Raw genomic sequence first — 20,915 nt, 5'->3', positions numbered from 1 at the left:
ACAGGCCATCTAGTCCAACCCCCTGCTCAACGCAGGATCAGCCCAGAGCATCCTAAAGCATCCAAGAAAAGTGTGTATCCAACCTTTGCTTGAAGACTGCCAGTGAGGGGGAGCTCACCACCTCCTTAGGCAGCCTATTCCACTGCTGAACTACTCTGACTGTGAAAAACTTTTTCCTGATATCTAGCCTATATCGTTGTACTTTAAGTTTAAGTGTCCTCTCCTCTGCAGCCAGCAGAAACAGCATCCTGCCCTCCTCCAAGTGACAACCTTTCAAATACTTAAAGAGGGCTATCATGTCCCCTCTCAACCTCCTTTTCTCCAGGCTGAACATTCCCAAGTCCCTCAACCTATCTTCATAGGGCTTGGTCCCTTGGCCCCAGATCATCCTCGTCGCTCTCCTCTGTACCCTTTCAATTTTATCCACGTCCTTCTTGAAGTGAGGCCTCCAGAACTGCACACAGTACTCCAGGTGTGGTCTGACCAGTGCCGTATACAATGGGACTATGACATCTTGTGATTTTGATGTGATGCCCCTGTTGATACAGCCCAGAATGGCATTTGCCTTTTTTACCGCTGCATCACACTGCCTGCTCATGTTTAGTTTACAATCCACAAGTACCCCAAGGTCTCGTTCACACACAGTGTTACCTAGAAGCGTATCCCCCATCCAGTAGGCATGCTTTTCATTTTTCTGACCCAGATGCAAAACTTTACACTTATCTTTATTAAATTGCATCTTGTTCTCATTTGCCCATTTTTCCATTGTGTTCAGATCTCGTTGAACTCTGTCTCTATCTTCCGGAGTAAAATGTCATGGGATGCCCCGGAGCAGAGGGGGCCGTGCAGAGAGGCGTTCCCCGTCTGTTTTATGAGCTGGGCTTCCCTTGTTGCCAATCCAGGGAGCACTTGGCGGGCACTGCCTGGCTGCTGCTACTGCTGCAGTTCAAGGGCCCAGGGAAAGGGCATTCAGCAGTCAGGCATCCCAAGTGTGAACTTAGGCCTTAGGCCTCGAATCGTCTCTGTAAAGAAAAGCCTCAGCAAAGTGCTTCTCCTGTGCTGTGCGGCGGCTCTTTGAATCCTGTTCTGTTTGGGACGAGTCCTGTTCCAGTCGTTTGGGCACCTCCAAGCTTCTCCTGTGCCTGCCGGAAGGTGGGAGGGGTCATGGCTCCCTGGAGGAACATCTGCTTGGTTTGCAGAAGGACCCAGATTCAGTCCCAGGTTCATCTTCCGTCACAGAAGGACTGGCCCATAGGGGATGTGAAGGCCTTCAACCTGAGGCCCCAGAGAGCAGCTGCCTGCCTGAGGAGACAAGACTGGCCCTGATGGACCAGAAGGATCTGATTCAGTCGAAAGCAGCACCCCGGGAGATCATGCCTTTGCATGCGGGGCCAGGCCCCCCAGGGGTCACCCGGCAGCTGCACCATCTCCCAGCAGGATGGATGGGGAAAGATGGGGCTTGAGAGAGGAGGTGGGGGGGGATTTAAGGGCAGCCCCCCCTTTCCCAGGCATGGGTCTGAGGTGAGCTGAGAAGGCACGCTGGCTGAACAGGGCTTGGAAGCAGGCATGAAGGTGCCTCACACTGAATCAGACCGCCCTGGGTTCATCTAGGTCAGCCTTGTCTGCTCAGAGGGGCCGCCGAGGGCCTCAGGCAGAGAACGGCCTTTCCCCTCCCCTCTTGCCTGGCCCTGTCAAGTGGAGATGCTGCTGGGGATTCAGCCTGGGACTTTGGGCATGCCAAGCAGAGGCTCTGCCACAGGGCAGGGTCACGGAAAGGCTAGAGGTGCCATTGTTGTGACTGGGAGCAGAGGGAGGCTCTAGTGGGCCCCAGCTGCTCATGCCCTGAATTCAGGAACTCTCGTGGCCTTTTCCGCCCTGCCAACCTTTGCTTGTTCAAATTCAAACCAGCAATAAAGGAAGAGGAGCTGAAAGCTTCTCTTGGCGGGTTGAGCCCACGTGCCCTCCCTTCCCTGCCGTCGTCCACCTGTGGATTCCTGCGGGATTCAGAGAAGGAAATTTGGGCTTGGGTTCCTCTCGCGATTGAACCTGTATTTTGATTTGTTCCCTTCTGGTCAGTCCTGCTGCTCCCTCCCTCCCTCCACGGCTGGGCTACGAGAGTTTCCTCCCAACTTACACCACTGGCTTCCAGCGTCCCTGGCTCCCCCGGGAGTGCCCAGGCGGGCTTGCAGAATCCTTGAGAACTCCCCCTCTCCCCCCCCCCCCAGCACTGGCTGCTTTGAATCTCCCCCCGGCCGGGGCTCTGCTAATGCGCTCTCTGCCTGTCTTTGTTTTTCTGCATTTGAACATTTAACTTGCCCTGTGGGAAGGCAGACTGAAGGCTTGTAAACAGAGATCCGGCTCTTGGCGTGTGTGCGTGTGCGTGTGCTTTTGCCACTGAGAGAATCCCTCTCGTCAAGCGTGCCTGCCGCAGGGGCTGAGAAGACACCAAGCGCGTGTTCAGGGCTGCCCCCCCCCCCCCCGGGGAGTGCCCGCCTCCCTCCAGCATGGGGTGGGGGGTGGGGGGGAGGGAAACGGGCGGGATCACAAAAAGTGCCTTGGGCTTCCGGTGCGTTGCAAAGACCAGCTCTTCTCGGGGGAGTGATCAGTCCTCGAGGAAGGAAGGCCTCCCGGAAAAGACCGCAGTGGCAGAGCAGCGGGCAGGCCGGTCCTCCTGCATTGCTTTCTCCTTGGCCTCTGATTTAAGCGGCTGAAGGGCTCCGTGGGGTGAGATTGGGGCTTAGTGGAAGGACTTCTGTTTTGCATGCGGACGTTCCAATCCACAACATTTATGCTAGAAGTGGCTTACTGCTCTGTTTTTGCCTGGTCGTATGCCCCAGTCAGAAATTAGTCCTTAAACCTGATCATATTTGCATCTCTTGCTTAATAAATGATAAAGAAAGAGACCAACCCCCCCTAACTGAACGTTGAACTCCTCCTTTTCCTAAATACACACTTTTCTACCAAAAAAAAACCCCATTTTCCTTCCTTTACTTCGGAAGGTGAGATTTCCCCACCCGAGAGGCCTCAGTCCCGGCCATCTCAGCCCCGGCATCACTTAGCCTCTGGCCCCAGCATGGCAGAAAAGTTTGCCTCCTGAGACCAGGGCCCAGCGGGACCTCAGCCAGTTCTGCAGAGCCTGCGAGACAGAGGTGGAGGCCAGAAAATTAACACCAGGGCAACGCTGGCCTCCCTGCCTGAAATACACCCATTAAATGTTTTATTAGCACCCCCCCCCCCCCGTCCCCATTCAGTTCTGTTTCGTTTTAACTATGTGAAGGAGGCAAATAATATCTATTACTTCATTTCCCGAATTTATGTATTTTAAACATTGTATTTGAATCTAATCTGACAAGCCGGGTTTGATTTCCCATTCCTCCACACGCAGCCGGCTGGGTGACCTTGGACTAATCTCAATCCTGTTAGAGCTGTTCTCACAGAGCAGTTCTGTCTGAGCTCTTTCAGCCCCACCTACTTCACAGGGTGTCTATTGTGGGGAGAGGAAGAGAAGGTGATCATAAACTGCTTTGAGTGGGGTAGACAAACCATCTCTTCTATTTCTGGAAATAGTTTGGGATGCTTGAAGCTGACCTTAGAGGAAATTTCATTTCTGTCACATTCAAAATACAAAGCAAAAATGACAAATCAGAAATGTTATTAGCTCTTCAATTTCTGGATACCGAGCACAAGAAATTTGGGAGGTGGATAATGAAGTAATGGAGACAGTAGGGTGTGAATAGAACACCTACTTTCTGGAATTCAGTACAAGCCAGGTAGTCGCAAAAGTGACTCAGAGCTTTAAAGGCTGAGTCTTTTGTGCTTCGCTAAAATGAAGTTTATTAAAATAAGAATTTCCCTCACATTCTTGTTCTGTTTTTCCAACTTTTCCTGTACAAATTCACAGTATAATGTTTAATGAATAGTAATGTCCACTTTAAAAGGTATGGTCAGTAAGACCATAATGGCCATGGAGGCCTGCACCTCCCGGGGCCTTGGCTTCCCTCCGGCTGCACAGGCGTTCCCTCCTGCCATGTGTGGGGCCTCCGGTCTGGGCTCCTCCGAGGGTGCAGATGGCCCAAGACTCCCCCTCTTCATCTTCTCTCAGGGAGATTCCCTGGCTGATAACCGTGTGAGAGGCTGGCTGGCTGGCTGGCTGGCTGGCTGTCTCATGGATGAACTTAGCCTTTTGTCTCTGGGGAAAGTCAGTTGCCCCTGACGCCTCAAGGGGCGGTCTTCCTTGATCACCCCCCCCCCACCCACACACACACACACAAGCTCCTTGTGCTTTTAACAATTGGGAAAAAAGCAAATGTTAATGGATTAATAAATTTATTTATTTATTTATTTATTTATTATATTTCTATACCGCCCTCCCTGTAGGCTCAGGGCGGTTTGCATTAAACTTATAAACAATACATAGAACAGTCTTCATTAATAATCATACAATAATAACAGTGGTTGTAACAGAATGTGAATCTTCACAGCAGCTCAGAGTTTGGGATCTGCATAAGAATCTGGGAGCTGCAGCTGGAAACAAGCGTCCTTCATAGACTTTGAAATGGGACAGAAGCGAGTGGAAGAGGGCTCCGTTGTGGTGTGCACACTCCTTCCTTCCTGGGCATCAGGGGCCTGTGGAGATGCTGCTAAGCAGGGTCGTTGGGCGGTTGCTTCAATCCGGTGGCCCTGGGGGATGCTCCTGTGCCCATGGCCTTTGGGGGGCCAGGCGGTGCTCACACAAGGGGCTGCAGCTACCCGTCCTTGGAAACCACTGACTTTTCCCTTTTGAATTGCTGGCTGTGCTCTCACTACAATAAGTAAAAAACTGCTTTTATACTCCCTCAGTACCCCCTCAGAAGTGTCATGAATAAGGGGGTCCTGGGGGGTGGGGGCTTATAAAACTAAATGGCAGAAACAGTTTTGGGGATCTGGGTGATTTACTTCGCGTCCTGGGATCGGCAGTGGATTCCTTGCATGGTTTCCCATGGTTTCCCAGCACCATTGTTGAGTGCAGAAGGCATTGGGAGCCTGTTCCTCTCCCTGCATGTTTGAAAACCAGCAAGTCTTTTACTTTGCACAGACAGTTAGTTGGCACACTTGTTCAGAAATACATGAATTGCAAATTGGGAAACTTGGTTTCCATAAGATTTCCCCCCTGTTTTAGTGGGCTCTTAACTCCTTCCAGCCTGGCTTGCATACACACACAATCCCATGAAGCTGGGAGTCACAGTTCAGAGCCAACTTCTGATCTGGCCAGCGGCTCATCACAGCCCTGAGAGTAGCAGTCCCGTCAGAACTCTCCCAACCCCGCCTGCCTCCCAAGGCCCCTGTTAGGGGGAGAGGAAGGGAAGGTGAAGAGCAGCATATAAATGCCAACTCTTCTTCTTCTTCTCCTCCGTCCCTCACGGTCAGCCTGGTCCACTCATGCTGGCACGGGCTCTCCAGGGTCTCACCCCTTTAACTGGTGGTGCTGGGCATTGCTGCGGAGCCCTTCTGCGTGCCAAGCAGGGATTCTGCCACTGACCCACGGCCCTTCCCTGGCAGGCTGTGAGGAGCTTCCTTGATCTGTCAGGAAGTCAAGCCTGGTCCCAGTACTGTGATTAGCCCGGACTCCTCAGTTTCTCCCCCAGACAGATTGGTTGCCGTCATTTTAGTGGGTGCTGCTACCCGGATGGGAGATTGGGGCCTTAAAGTGCCAAGCCCTGGGGTCTGGCCTTCTCCAATGCATCATCCTGTTCCCTTCCCACTCCACAATGTGACCAGCACCAATCCTGCCAGGCCTCCTGTGAGCTGGGGGAGGCGCTTAAGAGGAAGCAAGGCATGGGTCAGCGGATGGGGGGCCGAGAGCAGAGCGTCTGTGGGCTGCTAGGCCAGCCGGCCAGCCTGAGGAGTGAGGGGGTGTGGTGGGGCAGCTCTTTCAACAGCCGCTGGAACGGTGTGTAAAAAAGCCTTCCCCTTTCTTCTGGAGACCTTTGGTGCTTTAATAGCCATCCTATAATTTTCACCTGTGTTCCTTTAATAGCTTGCCAGCTGTGTGTGTTGCCAGAGGGCATCTGGCAGGAGGCCTGCAGTGGGGGGAAGCATGCGCATGGAAGCAATAGGGAAGCAGGCTCTGCTGGCTGACCAGCTCCAGAGCCACTGGCGAGGGCTGGCACAGGGAGCATTGCCTGTGCACATGCGTCTGTCTGGCCAGTCCTCTGTGAGCTCAGTGCCTCTGTAGGCGGAGGGCACTGGGGGGCTCTGGGCATCTCTTGGCTTGTCCCTTCCCCTGTAGACCAGCCGGGGTGGCTTCTGCTGCTCTCTGGGCGCTTGCCAGGGCTATGGAGCTGCTTTGTTGGCAGCTGGACTGTTTGGTGGGCTCCGTCACGATTCGCACTGGGGTCCTTGTGCCTGTGTGGGGAGGGGGAGTGGTTCAGGGAGAGGTCCATGCTGGCTCAGGCTGTTGCTGCCTGTTGGAGCCTGTCAGTTGCCCCCTATCCATGGCAGGGGCGGCAGATGGCTCTCTTGGCTGCTGGGGAGGAATTGGGAGGCGCAGTTTGAGCCACAAGGTGAGCGCTGGGGCATGAAATGGCAGTGAAGCCACCCTGATCTCTTCTTCCCCTGTGCCCAAGAGTGCCTGTCCTCAGGGCGCCTAGGAGGAGAGAGTGGATTTCTTCCCCCACCTTAGTCCTCTCCTTTGTGGGTGGGCTCCCATCTGTTTCAGAGACAGTGGACATGGAATGGGGGGGGTGAGGGAGTGGTCTTGTGGGAGTGGCTGAGGGCTGCTCTGTGGTCATGAGGGGGAAGCAGTGTTTGGACACCCTGGAACTGGCTGTAGTTTCCACAAGCAGTTGGGGAGGGGGCTGAAGCTCTCCGGAGGATGTGTTTCTGGATAGACCAGGAGAGCCGCCCATCCCCACCTCTAGCTTTCCTCCAGGAGGTAAGACTGACGGACGTGGCTCAGAGTGCGCCTGGGCGTGAGCATCTCATTAGTGCGGTGGGGCCTGTGGCTGGGAGTGTAGACAGTGGGCACAGTGGCAGCAGCGATTTCTGCTTTCATTTTCCTGCAGAGGAGCGTGGGGCACAATCCTAGCCATTGGGGCAGATCCCATCTCTTTCCCAGCTGTTGGATCTGGGATCTTACGATGCAAGAGGCACCCCCTCTCCTTCCTCACCCAGGTCAGTTGTTGGCTTGCAAGGGTCTGCAGAAGAGACAGCCCACAAACTCAGGAATCCAGGGACCCTTCTCTCTGCTTCTGAGCACCGGGCTGGCAAAAGCCTCCAGCAGGTGGGGCAGGCTCTCCTTCAGGCCTATGTCTGCCCCTTGGCCATCTCTTGGCCTTCCTGTCCATGGCCTTTCTGGGAGACCCTCTTGTCCCCTTCTGCCACCAGACCAGCTTTCTCGGCCCCTGCCGGGTGGCCAAGCAAGCTCTTGGTCATTTTCTCTCTGAGCCTCGCTAGCTCTGCCTTGCTTTTTCTATGAGGTAGTTAATTTGGGTGCTGCAGGACGGCCTTCAAGGGCGCAGAGTGCGGTGTTCCCTGGCCAAGACTGGTGGGCCCAGAGACCCCACGGACCCATAATGCGCCCTTCCCTCCTGTGGTGTGCAAGGGGACGGGCTCTTGCGTGCTCTGATGGAGCGTTTGGTCCAGTACCTGAGTGGGGAGCATCATAAGGCGAGTGTTTGCATCAGGCCCTCTGACTTCTAGCCTGCCAGCTTCCAGCCTCCTGCTAAGAGCAGAGCGACCCTCACAGGCCGACTAGCCTCCTTCTTCATGAGAACTTGTCCAGATCTTCCCCTCCATTTTGCAATAAAGCTAGAATCAGAATTCTGGCTGAGTTCATGCATGGTGTTTTTGTTTTTTATTTCCTTCTCGCACCTGACTTTGCTGTGTTCTGTTTCTCTGAATAAACTGTCCCCGTTTTTAAGGTGGCTTAAGGGCCATGGCTGGTTGCTCTGCCCTGCCTGAAGGCAGGGAAGCCAAGGTCCCTCTTCTAGGGGCTGCAGGGAAACAGATTTTTGCAAATTAACCATAAAGGGGGAAAAGAAAAGCCTTCTGAAATGTCCTGCCAAAGGGGTGGATTGTTGAGGGCAGTGAAGGTGACGGTGGAGGAGATGCCAGCCTGCTCCAGACCCCGAGAGCTTAGGGGATCCTTGAGGAGGGGGAGGGGGACTTGTAGGCCAAGGTCTAATGCCAGCGGCCAGCAGCACCGCCTGTGGCAGTAGATTTTCCAAAGACTCTGGAGCCTCATTCTGCATCTCCTAACCTGCTGCAAGAACTTCTGCATGTTGGAGGAGTCCTTGGCTGATAGAGAAGCAGCTGGTGGCGGGGGGGGGGGGCATTTGCGGCTGTCTGCTTTCCCTGAACCTTCAGGGTTCCCTTGCTCGGCCCCTTGCTTCAGGCCAGAGACCCATCTCTCCCAGCCCCAAACCTGGTGGTGTCCCTAGAGAGAGCTCTGGTGGTACTGGCGAGTGCTTTGCATCCTGATATCACCAAGCCCTCTCCAACCGCCTCTTGCCCCAGGGAGAATGCCAGAAGCATCCCTGGTCCTCCCTGCCTGGAAGACCTCGCAGCTGCCTGTGCAGGTCCTATCCTGCTACACTCTCTGCCTTTTGCACAGTGCACAGCATTCCAAATGATCTGTCGAGGGGCATAACTGCACGGGCCCTTTCCTCATAATCCCTAGCCAGGAGTTCATCCTGATTCCGCTGTGCTTGATTTCCTCGGGAAATGCCAGCTGCTCTAAAGCATTCTCTCTCTCTCTCTCTCTCTCTCTCTCTCTCTCTCTCTCTCTCTCTCTCTCTCTCTCTCTCTCACTCACTCACTCACTCACTCACTCACTCACACACACACACACACACACACACACACACACACCAGTTTCTGGGTCCCCTGCTGAGTTCCTGGCTGCAGCTGAGCAGGGTTAGGCTGTTTTGCCCTGGGCTGTGTCTTGTAGCAGGGTGCCTGGGCAGCCTGCCCTCTGCCCTCCCACTTCTTCCCTCCCAAGAGTGGGGACTGTGCGGAAAGTATGAAATCCACATGGGAGTAGCACGATGAGTCCGCAGAGCGGCAGGACTAGGCGCATGGAGTCTGAAAGGAAGTTTACATCCCATAAGCACATCTGTTGCTATGCAAATATGTTGGGTTTATATTACTGGCATCAAGGACATGGAGCTCCAGCATGTATTGATTGTAACCTCACCTGAGGTTTCCAGAATGGAGTGTCCCATTACTGTAAAGGGGGGGGGAAGCAAGTAGGGAGATCTCTTCTCCTGGGGGTCCATCTCGGGGGCAGTCTCTGGGCCTCTGTCTCCAGCAGGATTCAGGTCCGTGAGCATCGTCCTGCCATGTGTCCTGTCATGTCCTTCTGTTTGGTGAGTGGGAAAGACGCCTCCTGGGCTCCCCTGGGTCATGCCTGCAGCACTCGGCGCACTCCCAGCACCGCAGAGCACTGTCCTTTTCAGCCACAGCCCCTTTTGTGCTGACCTTGCTGGAAAGAAAGCCCAGCGTAGGCCGAGAAGGATTCAGTCTCTCCTCTGGGATAGGCAGCTGGGAGTTCATCCTGGGTCGACCCACGTGGCAACGGGGGGCAGGCCGGAAGTTTCTGTCTGTCTCTGTTTGGATGTGTGGCTTTCCCGTCTTTCCTCTTCTCCTCCTCCTCCTCCTTCTCCTCCTCCTCCTTCTTCCTAAATCCATAATCGCCTAACTCCGAATTGCCGTCTTCCTGTCTCGGTCTTTACTCTGCAAAGGCCAGAGTGGGAGAAGAAAACAGTTAGACAAACACACCTGGGCGACAGAAGAGGCCACTGCAGGCTCCCCAAAGTCCCCGGCTGGGCAAGAAACGTGGCGAGGAGCTCGCTCACACCCACACCAGCCGGGCTCCATGCCCATCATCCACTTGCTCCCGCTTGGGGGCCCATCCCTCGGCCCCGCAGCTCTCCCTCCCTGGCAGCCTGACCTCCAGCACCAGCCGACTCTTGGTCAGCACAGCCACAGCTGCTGAACTTTGTGTGAGGCAGCCATTTTGTAGAAGAAGAAGAAGAAGAAGAGTTGGTTCTTATATGCCACTTTTCTCTACCCAAAGGAGGCTCAAAGCAGCTTACAGTCGCCTTCCCATTCCTCTCCCCACAACAGACACCCTGTGGGGTGGGTGAGGGTGAGAGAGCCCTAATATTACTGAAGAAGAAGAGTTGGTTTTTATATGCCACTTTTCTCTACCCAAAGGAAGCTCAAAGCAGCTTACAGTTGCCTTCCCTTCCTCTCCCCCCAACAGACACCCTGTGGGGTGGGTGAGGCTGAGAGAGCGCTGATATCACTGCCTGGTCAGAGCAGTTTTATCAGTGCCGTGGCAAGCCCAAGGTCACCCAGCTAGCTGCATGTGGGGGAGCGCAGAATCGAACCTGGCATGCCAGATTAGAAGTCAGCACTCGTAACCACTACACCAAACTGGTGTGCTGGAAACAATCAAGATGCAGTCTGGTCTCCAGTGCAAAAGTCAGAAATCCCCTAAGAAGCCCGCCAAATAGGCATTTAGAATGGCCTGCCCCCCACAACTAGGGGCTCCCATAACCCGGCACTTTGTGAGGAGAGTGCAGCCCTTTCCTTGGGCTTTCCAGTCAGTCCAGAAGCCAGTTGGCCAGTTGGGTTAATGTAGGGAGACCAAATAGTCATTTTGGGGCTTTGAAACCTGTTCAGAAACTTGAGCTAGTAAAGAATGTGGCAGGCAGAATGAAGTTTATTTGGATCGATAAGTATTCTCTCTCTTTCTCTCTCTCAATAGAACAAAGTCTGAGCCCAGAGGCACTGTCAAGACCATCAACGCTTAATTCTAACTTTGTTAATCTTAAAGGTGCCACTGGACTCAGCGACTTTTTCTCGCCCCCTGTCTCCCCCCCCCCCGAAGACAAGTCCAACATCACTGTAAAGTGAAAACAGCCAGGGACCGAGGCGAAGGTGATGGGAGTGCCAGGGTGGGGTAAGGAGCCGATGGGCAGGATGTGCTCCCAGTCCGGCCTCCAGGGTGCCGCTGACCGGTTGGCGTTGAACCGGAGGACGACCTCCCTGGCGTGGGCCGGCTGAATCGGCATGCCGGTCTGCCTGGAGTGAGGAGGGCCTTTCCGGCTCTGTGGTTCCTTGTCCTGGGAAGCCTGATCCAAACCCTTCCCAGAGAACGTGGTGGGCAGCAGAGCTGAACCTAACCAAATGCCCACTTCGTTTGTGGGTTAGCATTTTTATTCGGTTTGCGTTTAATTTCTGAGACTGTTTAGTTGAGTCTTCAGAAAAGCAGCAAAAGAATATTACTTTTGTTCTGATGCTTTTCTGTAGAGTCTCTGCTTTAAAATTATTTGCATGGTGCCCTAAGTACCCTTGTCACCCCGGAGGATATACGGAGAGTAAACACAGCAGTTTTCACCGCAGGACTCTGCTTCCTAGCGGGCATGCAGAATTTGCTTCTGGTATGGAGATGCCCATTGTGAACCACTGGCTGCCCACGGGTGAGGCCCTTTGGTGGTGGGGGTCTGTCAGGGAGCCCCTCAAGACTGTTGTTCCGTGTTCTCTGCCAAGAGGCCTGTTTCCGGTCACCCCCACCCACGAAGGGGTAGGAATCTTGTGGGCCTCTGCAAATGCCTGCAGTTGTGCCTGGGCCTTTGCCCCCGCCTGCTGCCCCCTTGCTCGGGGCTTCCAGGCGCCTGTCTGTGAGTGGTGTTGTAATCGGCAGCCTCATCCTTTGTTACAGGGGAGGCGGCGGGGGGGGGGGGTGAGCTCAGAAATGGTAAAATTAAATTTCCCAGATGTTCAGGCCCCAGGAGTTCTCTTGCTGTCTGGAGAGGAAATGGGGATTCGGAAAATCCCGCCTCATATTTTTCCCCCTATCACCTTGCCTTTCCGCTGCCATTAAGTTAAACAGGAACAGTAAATTAGGGGGGTTTAGAGCAGCCCATCTTTTGGGGAGGGGAAGGGGCAGAAATAGGTCCTGTTCAGCTCCAGGCCCCAAGCCAAGCACCATGGCTGGCTTCCGTGTGGCCCCCGACTGCCTGCTGAACTGAACTGGGGCTTTGGGGTCCCAATGTAGGCGCACAGCCTTGGTGCCGCCTCCTGTGCCCCTTTCCCCCCCTCTCCGTGCCCCACATCTGTGCTCCTGGCCCCAGGAGAGTGTTGTTTGCAGGCCTCTCCCTGGAGCTCTGCTCCGTGGTCTGTTTTTGCAAGACCCCCCCTGGGGAGAGGGGACCCAGCTTCCTTCAGCAGCCTGACTGGGCCACCACTCAAGGATTCCCCTGCCACGGCTTGGGCTGGCTCTGCCTGGGGCCAGGCGTTTGCCCGTCAATCTCCTTCCCTCGGTTGTTGCTGCGGAGGGATCCAAAGCAAAGTCACGCAGCCTCTAAATCATGCCGTATCTTTCCGCTGCAGGCAGGAGCCGCTGGGAAGCGCAAGAAAGTAAAACAAAACCTTTGGGAAGCGCACTGGCTGAATCGAGCAGTGAAGGAGCGGCGCAAGTTATGTCCCCTTTCTTAGGTCCCCCTAATGCCCATGGGGTACCACAACTGTGGCCCTGGTGGGGAAAATGCCTTCTGATTCCGCAGGAAGAAGGAGAAGCCCCATAATCTCTCGTCCCACACATGGCTAGTTCACTAGGAGCTCTCAGCTCTTGGTTCCCCACACCTCCCTCAGGGCGTGCCGTTGAACCCCAGCTGACTAATACGTCCCTGCGTTGAGGTAGTGACTGGTTGTAATTCTCATGTGGCCCCAGAAGCATTTCCCAAGGGCCGCCAGCCCGAGGAGACCCATGTGAGTCCTGAAGGAGCAGGGTCCTGGGATGCAGCTCCCTCACCACGTAGAGCAAAAGGCTGTGGTTGTTGATGAGCAGATGCCCACTGGGTGCCCACAACGCTTTGGCCTCAGAGCGCAAAGGCCTCTACCAGGGAGCTGCTGCCAGTCAGGGCAGGCAATACGGAGCCGTCTGGGGGAAGGGTCTGACTAAACGGACAGGAGCTTGTTAAGCGTTCCCTTCCAGTGGCACCAGGCTTGAACAGGTGGGATGGGAGTAGTCTGGCCCTGAGGTCGCACAACGGGCATTTGGGGAGGATTCCCATCCTGCTGCTCTGCCCACTCATTCTTCCACCTTGCTCAAAGCCTCCAAGGGCCCGAGATGTCCCTGCCGGTCTTGTCTGTCCGGAGACCTGCTTTGCCCTTCTGACCTGGACGCTTCCTGAGCCAGAAAGCCCTGGGTGAGAGAGGAGTCTGCTGACCCCCTCCCCTGCCACCCCATGTTTGACCCCCATAGACCTCTGGAGGTGCAGCTGCCTCTGTAGTTTTCCACTCCACTTAGCCTCCCGCTGAGCCGGGACTTCAAAGCATCCGCTGTTCCCTTCTCTTAAGGGCAGAGGAGAGAGTTGCCTGCAGCCCCCCCCCTCCTCTTCCCCTCCGGCACTAACTTCACTTTACTTTCACTTACTTTCCGTTTGAGACCTTCTTTGGGGTAAGGAGAGGTAGTGTGTGAGTGTGGGGGGGGGGGGGCTTCCTGGTGGGAGACCTCAGGAACTCTACCAGGGCAGGATGTTACCCGCGCCGATCTCAGCTCCTTGCCTGGTCTTTTATTTGCGGGAGGGGGGGGCACTTTCATACCTAGTATTCAGTCCCTAGGGCTGTTTGCTTCTCTTTCCTCCCCCCCTCCAGGTTCCCTCCTTTGTACAGCATCTTGAAGAAGGGAGCAGTGACTCCCGAAATCCTCCCCTGGCTCTTTTCTGCTGCTCCAGTCAAACATGTGAAGAAGGGAGCTGTGGCTCACTACTGCTCCTCTCCTGCCGTGAATGCGGTTAGTCTCGAAGGTGCTCCCAGTTTGCTCTTTTCTGCCCATTTGGCCTTCCTGTGTGAGGCTGGCCACCTGCATCCCATGCCAGGTCCATCCCAGATGGGGCAGTGCTGTCAGGACAGGCAGGTTGCCCTTCCTTCCCGGTTTTGAGCATTGCGTTCTCTGCCCTGGCTCTTCTTCCCGCTCCGAAGAGCCCCGCGGCTTCTCCTCGGAAGTAAAGCTTATCGTTGCTCTGGTTGATGGGAGAGCCGAAAACCCAGAGGCTGAGAATGACTGCGAGGTCAGCCATGCTGCATTGCCTTCCTCCTTTCACTCCAGGAGAGAATGTGCAGCCTACGTGCTGACATGGAATCAATCTGTATATCCGCCGCAGTATTTGGGCACCGTTGAAAATGATACTCTGAATTTATTTGGGGTCACCTGCTGTCCGGAGTGCCCCCCCCCCCGTTCCACCTGCTGCTTTGAGGAAAAGGGTAGCTACAGAAAGATGCAAACCCAGCGCATGGCCCTTTCCCTCGCGAGCCATCCCTGGGGGAGGGTCTCAGGCCGCCTGCTCTGCTGCAGAGGGCCAGGAGGCGTCCAGGCATTGGGCTGGATCGGGCAGGCCCCCTCGGGCAGCCCCAGGGAGGGACGGCAGAGAAAGGGTGCTGCCTGCGCCTCTGTGTCGTCCCAGTGGGCCAGGACTGCTCAGCTGCTGTGGGAGCAGCTCATCCTCTCCTGGGAGCAACCTCAGTGGGAAAGCGGCGGCAGCAGTGGCGGCAGCGAAAGAAGAGGAGGGCCGGGAGCTGGAGCTGCACAGCAGTTGGGCTCAAGCTGACTGTTCCAAGGGCCAGCCTCTGCCATCCTTGCTCTTGAGCCCCGATCCCCCTCCACGGACAGCATGAATTAATAAGAGGCCAGCCCTCTTTGCATGGCACTGAATTTCCCCCAGCAGTGAAGCGATTCTGCATTGCGCAGCTGAACAGCTTCTGGTTTGCTCCTCTTTCCTCTGTGCAGAGAGGAGACTCGGCAGCTCGCCCCCCGTCTCTTGTGGGGGTTGAAGCTCCCTCTCCTAAACATTTCGGTGCAAAGCAGACAGGCCACCAAGGACCCTGTGAAAAGCAGTAGTTAGCACTGAAAATATATTTGCTGCTCAGCTGTTGGGACACATGAGTGGATCCTGTGGTCATATGTGCACATCTGCCAATAAATCCACAGCCTAGTCTCCGTGCGCTTAAAATCCACAGCACCGTTTGCACAGCTGCTGAAAGTTCCCACAGCGACTAAGACGGGCAGCCTCTCTCAGGTGCCCCCCTGACGTGGCCTGGCCTGGCGTGGCTGGTCTTGAGCGCAAGCAGGGTGAGGCCCTTTCGGAGTCCCGCCTTGTCCCAGAGTGGTCTGGCAGTTGTGGGGGTGAGCGGAGGCTCCCCCCCCCAGCGGAGGCACATTTTGGAAGAGGAGGACGACGACACGCAGGTCACTGTGCCCCACGCTTTGCCAGCCGAGTATGAAGAGGGAAGGGACAGTTTCCGCATTCACCGGATCGGCCGGCTGAGGGTTGCTGTGCTTGGGGCAGCCCCACTGATGCTGTCTCACGGGCAGCAGCCTTCCTGCTCTGGCCTTTGGGTGTTCCCCCCCCCCCCAGTAAGCGTACAGAGAATAAGGTGGCTTTGTTCTCTTTTCGTCCGTGAAAAAAACGCAAGAAGTAGCCTTTTCCAGGCCCCGGTCTTCCTCACCCAGCCGTGAAGGCCCCTCCCGGCTCCTGTGCCCAGCGTGTGGCTCCATCAGGTTCAGGTGCCCCCACCCCGATCCCCTGCACAGGCTGCACACTGCTCTTTCTTTGGCCTTGGTTTGTGCCCTGCCTGCGCATTCCGGAAATCCCTCCTCAGGAGCCTCCCAGCACTTGGGCCGACCGATGTGCCTCCTGGGGCGGCAAGAATGCCGTGGCTGCAAAGATGTGCCCTCGCCCACAAACCCCACGCGGGCTCTGGCTTCTGCCTGCATGCCATTCTGTGCAAGGGGCTTTTAGCTCTGTTGGGAAGGTCCGACTCCAGGAGGTCGCCACGTAGACCTCGGTCTTTAGTACAAGAAGAAGAAGAAGAAGAGCTGGATTTGGTACCCTGCTTTTCTCTACTAAAGCAGCTGGCAATCCCCTTCCCTTCCTCTCCCCACAGCAGGCACCTTGTGAGGAAGGCGGGGCTGAGAGAGCTCTGGGAGAACAGCCCTGTCAGGACTGTGATGAGCCCACGATCATCGAGCTGGCTGCATGGCGGGGAGGAGCGGGGAATGAAACCCGGTTCATCTGACTGGAAGCTGCCGCTCTTAACCACGACACCAAGCTGGCCTGTTTTCTCCCCCAGGGGGGACCCAAAGCAGCATGACCGCTTTGTTGTCCCCTTCTCCATTTTATCTTCACAACAACCTTGGAAGATAATGGAGAACTGCAGTGGTGTAGCGGTTAGTGTGTGTGACTACTGTTGGAAGAGCTCGGTTTGAATCCTTGCTGTGCCACGGAAGCTTGCTGGGTGACCTTGGGGTAGTCACATTCTCTCTAGCTCACCTACCTCACAGTGGAGGAGAGGAGAATGATGCATTTGTTGTTATTTGGGCCAGGGCAAGACTCGGCTCTCCTCCTGCACAGCCTCACGCCCCAGAGCGGCTTCAGCGGGACCCTTCTCTGTGGTGCCCCCCCCCCCTGCCTGCAGCGGCCTGCCTGAGGAGGTCAGGAAGGGTCCCGCTCGCCCTGGTTTTCTGCACCTGATGCCGAGAGAAGTCATTTCGGAGTGGGCAGCCAAGGGGCCCTGTGCTGAAGGCTTCACAAAGTCCCTTGGATAACTCTTGAGGGACTGTGGTGTGTGCGACTGTGTCCAGCTGGCTGGAACGCGAATCCCACCTGGTCGTTTTTTTCTTTTCCTCCATGTAAATTGTCAGGATGCTGCCCTGGCTTTGCTTCGGCCCATCGTTAGGGTCAGTCGGCTGCCGTTGAGGCCCGTGGGAGGACAGGCTGGCTATCAGAAGGCCAGAGGGAGAGGGGCTGGCCCTCGGGGCTGAATAGGGACTGGGACCCAGGGCTCCCGCCGCACAACACCGCCCTGGGCCGTGGGTGAAAAAGGCCTCTTCCCGTCTTCTCCACCCAAGCAGAGCAGCTCCGAGAAGGACCGTGAGGCAAGGGCAGGATCCTGCAGATCCTTTTCTCTTTCTTTAACGGCTTGCTTTGTGGGCCGGGTCCGTTCTGCGGCAGGGACACGCAGCTACTGGACGGGACGCTTGCTTTCCTGCGTCCCAAAGAATCCCCTCGTCCCACATCTCGCCGGACATTTGGGGGTCTTGCCAGCAATGTCAGTGATGGGATGTGGCAGTCCTCCCCCCTCCCCCCCCCGAGGGAGAGGGAGAGGGAGAGAGTGCTCAAGAGGAAGGCAGCGGCCTGGTTGTGCCCTTCCTGGCCAAAAGTGGCAGCAAAGAAGAGGGCCGGGGCAGCCAGCCAGCAACCTTCTTCATGTGGCCCGACCTCACCCCCGGTGGGAAGGGCCTCGGGGGCCCACAGGGGCAATGTGCTCCGGACACTTTAGGGACACCCCACGGAGCTGGCAGCGGTGGGTTCAGGGCCCACCCGAGGAGTCCGTCCCGCCTCCTCCTTCCCTTGGGCTCTCGTCCTCTGGGTCGCTTCTTGAGGCAAGAGGGCGGCGGAGCCATCCGAGGCCCACGGAAAGCGGCCCTTGAGACCCTTCCGAGCCGGCTGTGGCCAGAGCTGCAATGGTGGCCGTACCGTCCCTCTGGCAGACCTCTCCCCCGACCCCCCTCACACGCACACTTGTCTCCTGGCTGATGGGGGCTGCGTTGGGGGCATTTTGTTGCCATTCGATTTTGCACTGGGGATTCCTTGGCTGGCTTTTAGTGTCTCTGGCAGCTTTTATCCCATTGTCCTGTTTGCTTTCATTTTATTGCCTGCCGCTTTGCGTCCATTTGGTGGGTTTCTTTCAAACACGGGCACGTGTGCTTCCTGACGCCATAAAGCAGCAGCCGCCGCCGCCGCAGCAGGTTTCCAGCCTGTGGGTTTCTCGCCTCTTAGAAAGGGCGTTTGGCACACCCGCGTCCTTCTTTCGGCATCTGTGGCCTCGCCTGCTTCAGGTGGTTTGCACAGGTCATAATAGTAGGAAGCAGGCTGACTCTGTGGAGATCACAGTCCTTGTCAGAACGAGGGTTGCCCCAGGAGAGCTGGATTTTCACTCTGGCCGAAATCAGGGAGCAACAGAGTCTTTCCACATCCCACGTCCCAATCTGGACAAGCGTTTATATGTTGCCAAAAGAATGGGGGTGTCCTGCAAGGGTAGCATTTCGTAGCCGGCCTCGGAGGACGGTGTGCAGAATCCCTGATGCCTCGTTCCCCAGTGGACCCTCCCGGTCCTATTTTCCTGATCAGAAATGCTCATTGAGGGAAAAGACATCATTTTAGTACCTGTCCTTTTTGTCCGTAGAGCACATTAAGCCTCAAGGGAGACATTTTTAGTTGGGGGAAGTAGGTGCCATCAAAAGTTAATCCGATTCTTCGTGGCAGCGGCCCTGATCCATCACCACTGCCCTGCACGGCTGCTTCTCAGGGCTAAATTAGACATCCGCTGCCCGTATTGTTTGGCCCTTTGCGTTGTGCTAGGAGGGGCTCATACGGTTCAATTGCTCTCCCCTTTAGAAAAGGGAACTTATCCCTTTTGTAGCTCCTGTTAGCGGACAGGAATCTTCTTGCTGTTCTCCTTTTACCTTCTTTCTCACCTGGTGAGGCTGCAGAAGAGCAGCAGGCCTTTCCTGGTCCCTTTCAGAGGCTGAGCAAGGCACTGAATGGGGGGGGGGAATAATGCAAAGGCTGCCGTTCCATTTCTCAAGCCCCCCATGTGCACCTCTGGCTTCTCAGCCATCAGCCTACTTGCTTCCCAAACAGACCAGGAACATCAAAGGAGGGCCCCTTGGACTGGTAAGCCTGGTTTTTGGTGGATTGGCGGAGTGGGGGTGGGGATGCCCTGGCCCTGGCCAAACTGCTGAAGCCCCGCTGTTCTTTGGACATTGCACCCCACAGCCCTGGGCCTGGGTTCCCTGCGCTGCGGCCTGTGGGGCCTCAAAAGCCTCTCTGTGCTCGTGAACCCCGTGAAGCTGCCTTGTACTGCATCAGAGCCTGGGTGCATCAAGGCCAGTGTTGTCCGCTCAGACTGGCAGGCGCTCTCCTGGGTCTCAGCCGGAGGCTTCCCACCTCACCCTCTGAACTGGAGAGGCTGCCAGAGATCAAAGCAGGTGCTCCACCTCAGAGCCACTGTCCCTCTGAGCTCCTTGGACTCTGCGGCCAAGCCACACTCCCCGAGCCTCCGTTTACCACCTCCCGCGCCTGAACCAGTGTGACCTAGCCTGTGGGGCGGGCCAGAGCACTCTTCCCAAGCATCTCGCTCCCCCCAAGAGCCCCTTTCTTTCCTCCCTGTTGCTCAACCCCACCCCACGCGCACCCCACGCACACCCACAGAGAGAGGCACCAGGGGAAACCCCTGCCTCCTTAGGGAAGTACCATCTTTCCTTTAGAAACTGAAGCAGTTGGGCCGTCCCTGGGAACTCTGAGCCCCTCCGGCCTCCCCCCGCCCTGGCCCCCCCCGGCCCCGCCCGCACGTACCATCTTCCTTTGGTTGCTGAGGCAGAAAGTGCAGATCTGCTTGGGCTGCGCATTCTCGCTTTCGCGCCTGGGGGGGCTGCTGCCGCCCCCGCCCCCGCCGTGGTGGAAGAAGGCGGGCGTGGTGTGGCAGGGCTGGCCGTCTCCGCAGGCCTCCCCCACCAGGAGGACGTTGCCCAGGTGTGAGATGTAACTGGAGGCCAGGCGGAGGGTCTCGATTTTGGAGAGTTTCCGGTCCGCCGGCTCGGTGGGGATGAGAGTCCTCAGGGCGGTGAAGGCGGTGTTGACGCTGTTGGTCCGGTCCCGCTCCCGCGCGTTGGCCGTGTGGCGCTGGCGGGGCTCCCTGTTGATCCGGCCGGGCTTCTTGCTGCTCCTGCGTTTGGAGCTCTTGAGGCCGTACCCGCCAGCATCCAGGTGGTAGGGCTTCTCCTCGGAGCCGGAGCTGTCGCTGCCGTTCTCCTCGTCCTCGGACAACATGCTGATCTCAGGGTACAGGTAGCGGGTGGGGGGCGAGCGCAGCATGGCGAAAGACATGGCGGGGTGTGGGCAGGTGGGGCTGGCGGAGGGTCCTTTGGCGTCCTGACCCCTCAGCTCTGTGCTTTCATCCTCAAAGAAGGACTTGCGCAGGGGATGGCCAGTTAGCGCCGGGCCTCTCCTCCTCCTCCTCCTCCTCCTCCTCCCATGAAGCTCTCCCGCCTGCCTGTCTCCGCCGTGTGGTTCCCCCCCTGGACAGGCTCCCGTGCTGGATTAGCGGCCCTCCGGCTCTGCATCCAGGACTGCTCGGCTCTCCCAGTTCAGAAGGGGTTAAGCTCTGTGGCGGCACGGCACGCAGCTGGCGGTTCTTCCCGGCACACGTGTGCAGGCGGGCGTCTCTCTCGGAAGGAAGGCTCCCCCGTTTGGAGTGTGGCAGGGGCTGAGCCAGCGCTTTATAGCCCAAGGGGTCGGTCTGGCAAGCCCCTCCTCTCCTCGCAGCATCTGCCTACCTTCCCTGCCGGCCGGCCGGCAGCTGGCCATGAAAGATCTCCATAGCCCGTGTGAGTCCGGGAGGCCACGACCATCCGGGTGGGCCTCCGGTGGCCGCCTGTTCTGGGCAGGGCTTCTGGCTTTGACGTGTCTCCCCGGAAGAGGGTTAGGCTGGCTGGGGAGGCCAGTGGCCCCTGAGACACCTGCAGGGCCAGCCTTTCCGCTCACCCCCATCCCCACCCCCAAGAAGGGCTGCCTGGGGACCAAGCGGGGGGGGTGCTTCTGTCCTCCCTCCCCGTTCATCCACACCGTCAAGCATGACCAAATGGATCCTGCTGCCGCTGTTAATGGGGCACAGCGAGAAAGATTAACCCTTGCCGAGCTGTCCTGCAGGGCTCTGCCTCCAGGAGCCACACAGCGAGGAGGGGAGTGCTTGGTGGGTTATCCCCTGAAGGAACCCCTGGCCATTAAAGGCAAGGTTGGATTTCTTTTTGCACCTCATCCCCTCCAGAAGATTCCTGCCCCCACCCCCTCTGTTCCCCTCCA

The 20,915-nt window shown here is 56.7% G+C and overlaps 2 protein-coding genes across 5 annotated transcripts in view; one reads left to right on the top strand and one right to left on the bottom strand.

Annotated features, from left to right (window-relative positions):
* Window positions 1-20,915, top strand: part of BOP1 (BOP1 ribosomal biogenesis factor) — a 69,774-nt gene that overhangs the window by 37,271 nt on the left and 11,588 nt on the right. The gene's annotated exons all lie outside the window — the stretch shown is intronic.
* SCX (scleraxis bHLH transcription factor) lies at window positions 4,385-20,903 on the bottom strand. Its single transcript, XM_077353572.1, has 2 exons — window positions 19,410-20,903; window positions 4,385-9,714 (listed from the first exon to the last, which is right to left on the bottom strand). The coding sequence occupies exons 1-2, from the start codon at window positions 19,938-19,940 to the stop codon at window positions 9,676-9,678; spliced, it is 570 nt and encodes a 189-aa protein (XP_077209687.1). The 5' UTR covers window positions 19,941-20,903; the 3' UTR covers window positions 4,385-9,675.

The sequence above is a fragment of the Paroedura picta genome, chromosome 9, assembly GCF_049243985.1.
Source record: "Paroedura picta isolate Pp20150507F chromosome 9, Ppicta_v3.0, whole genome shotgun sequence".
Lineage (NCBI taxonomy): Eukaryota > Metazoa > Chordata > Lepidosauria > Squamata > Gekkonidae > Paroedura > Paroedura picta.
This window is presented reverse-complemented; position numbering and strand designations above follow the sequence as displayed.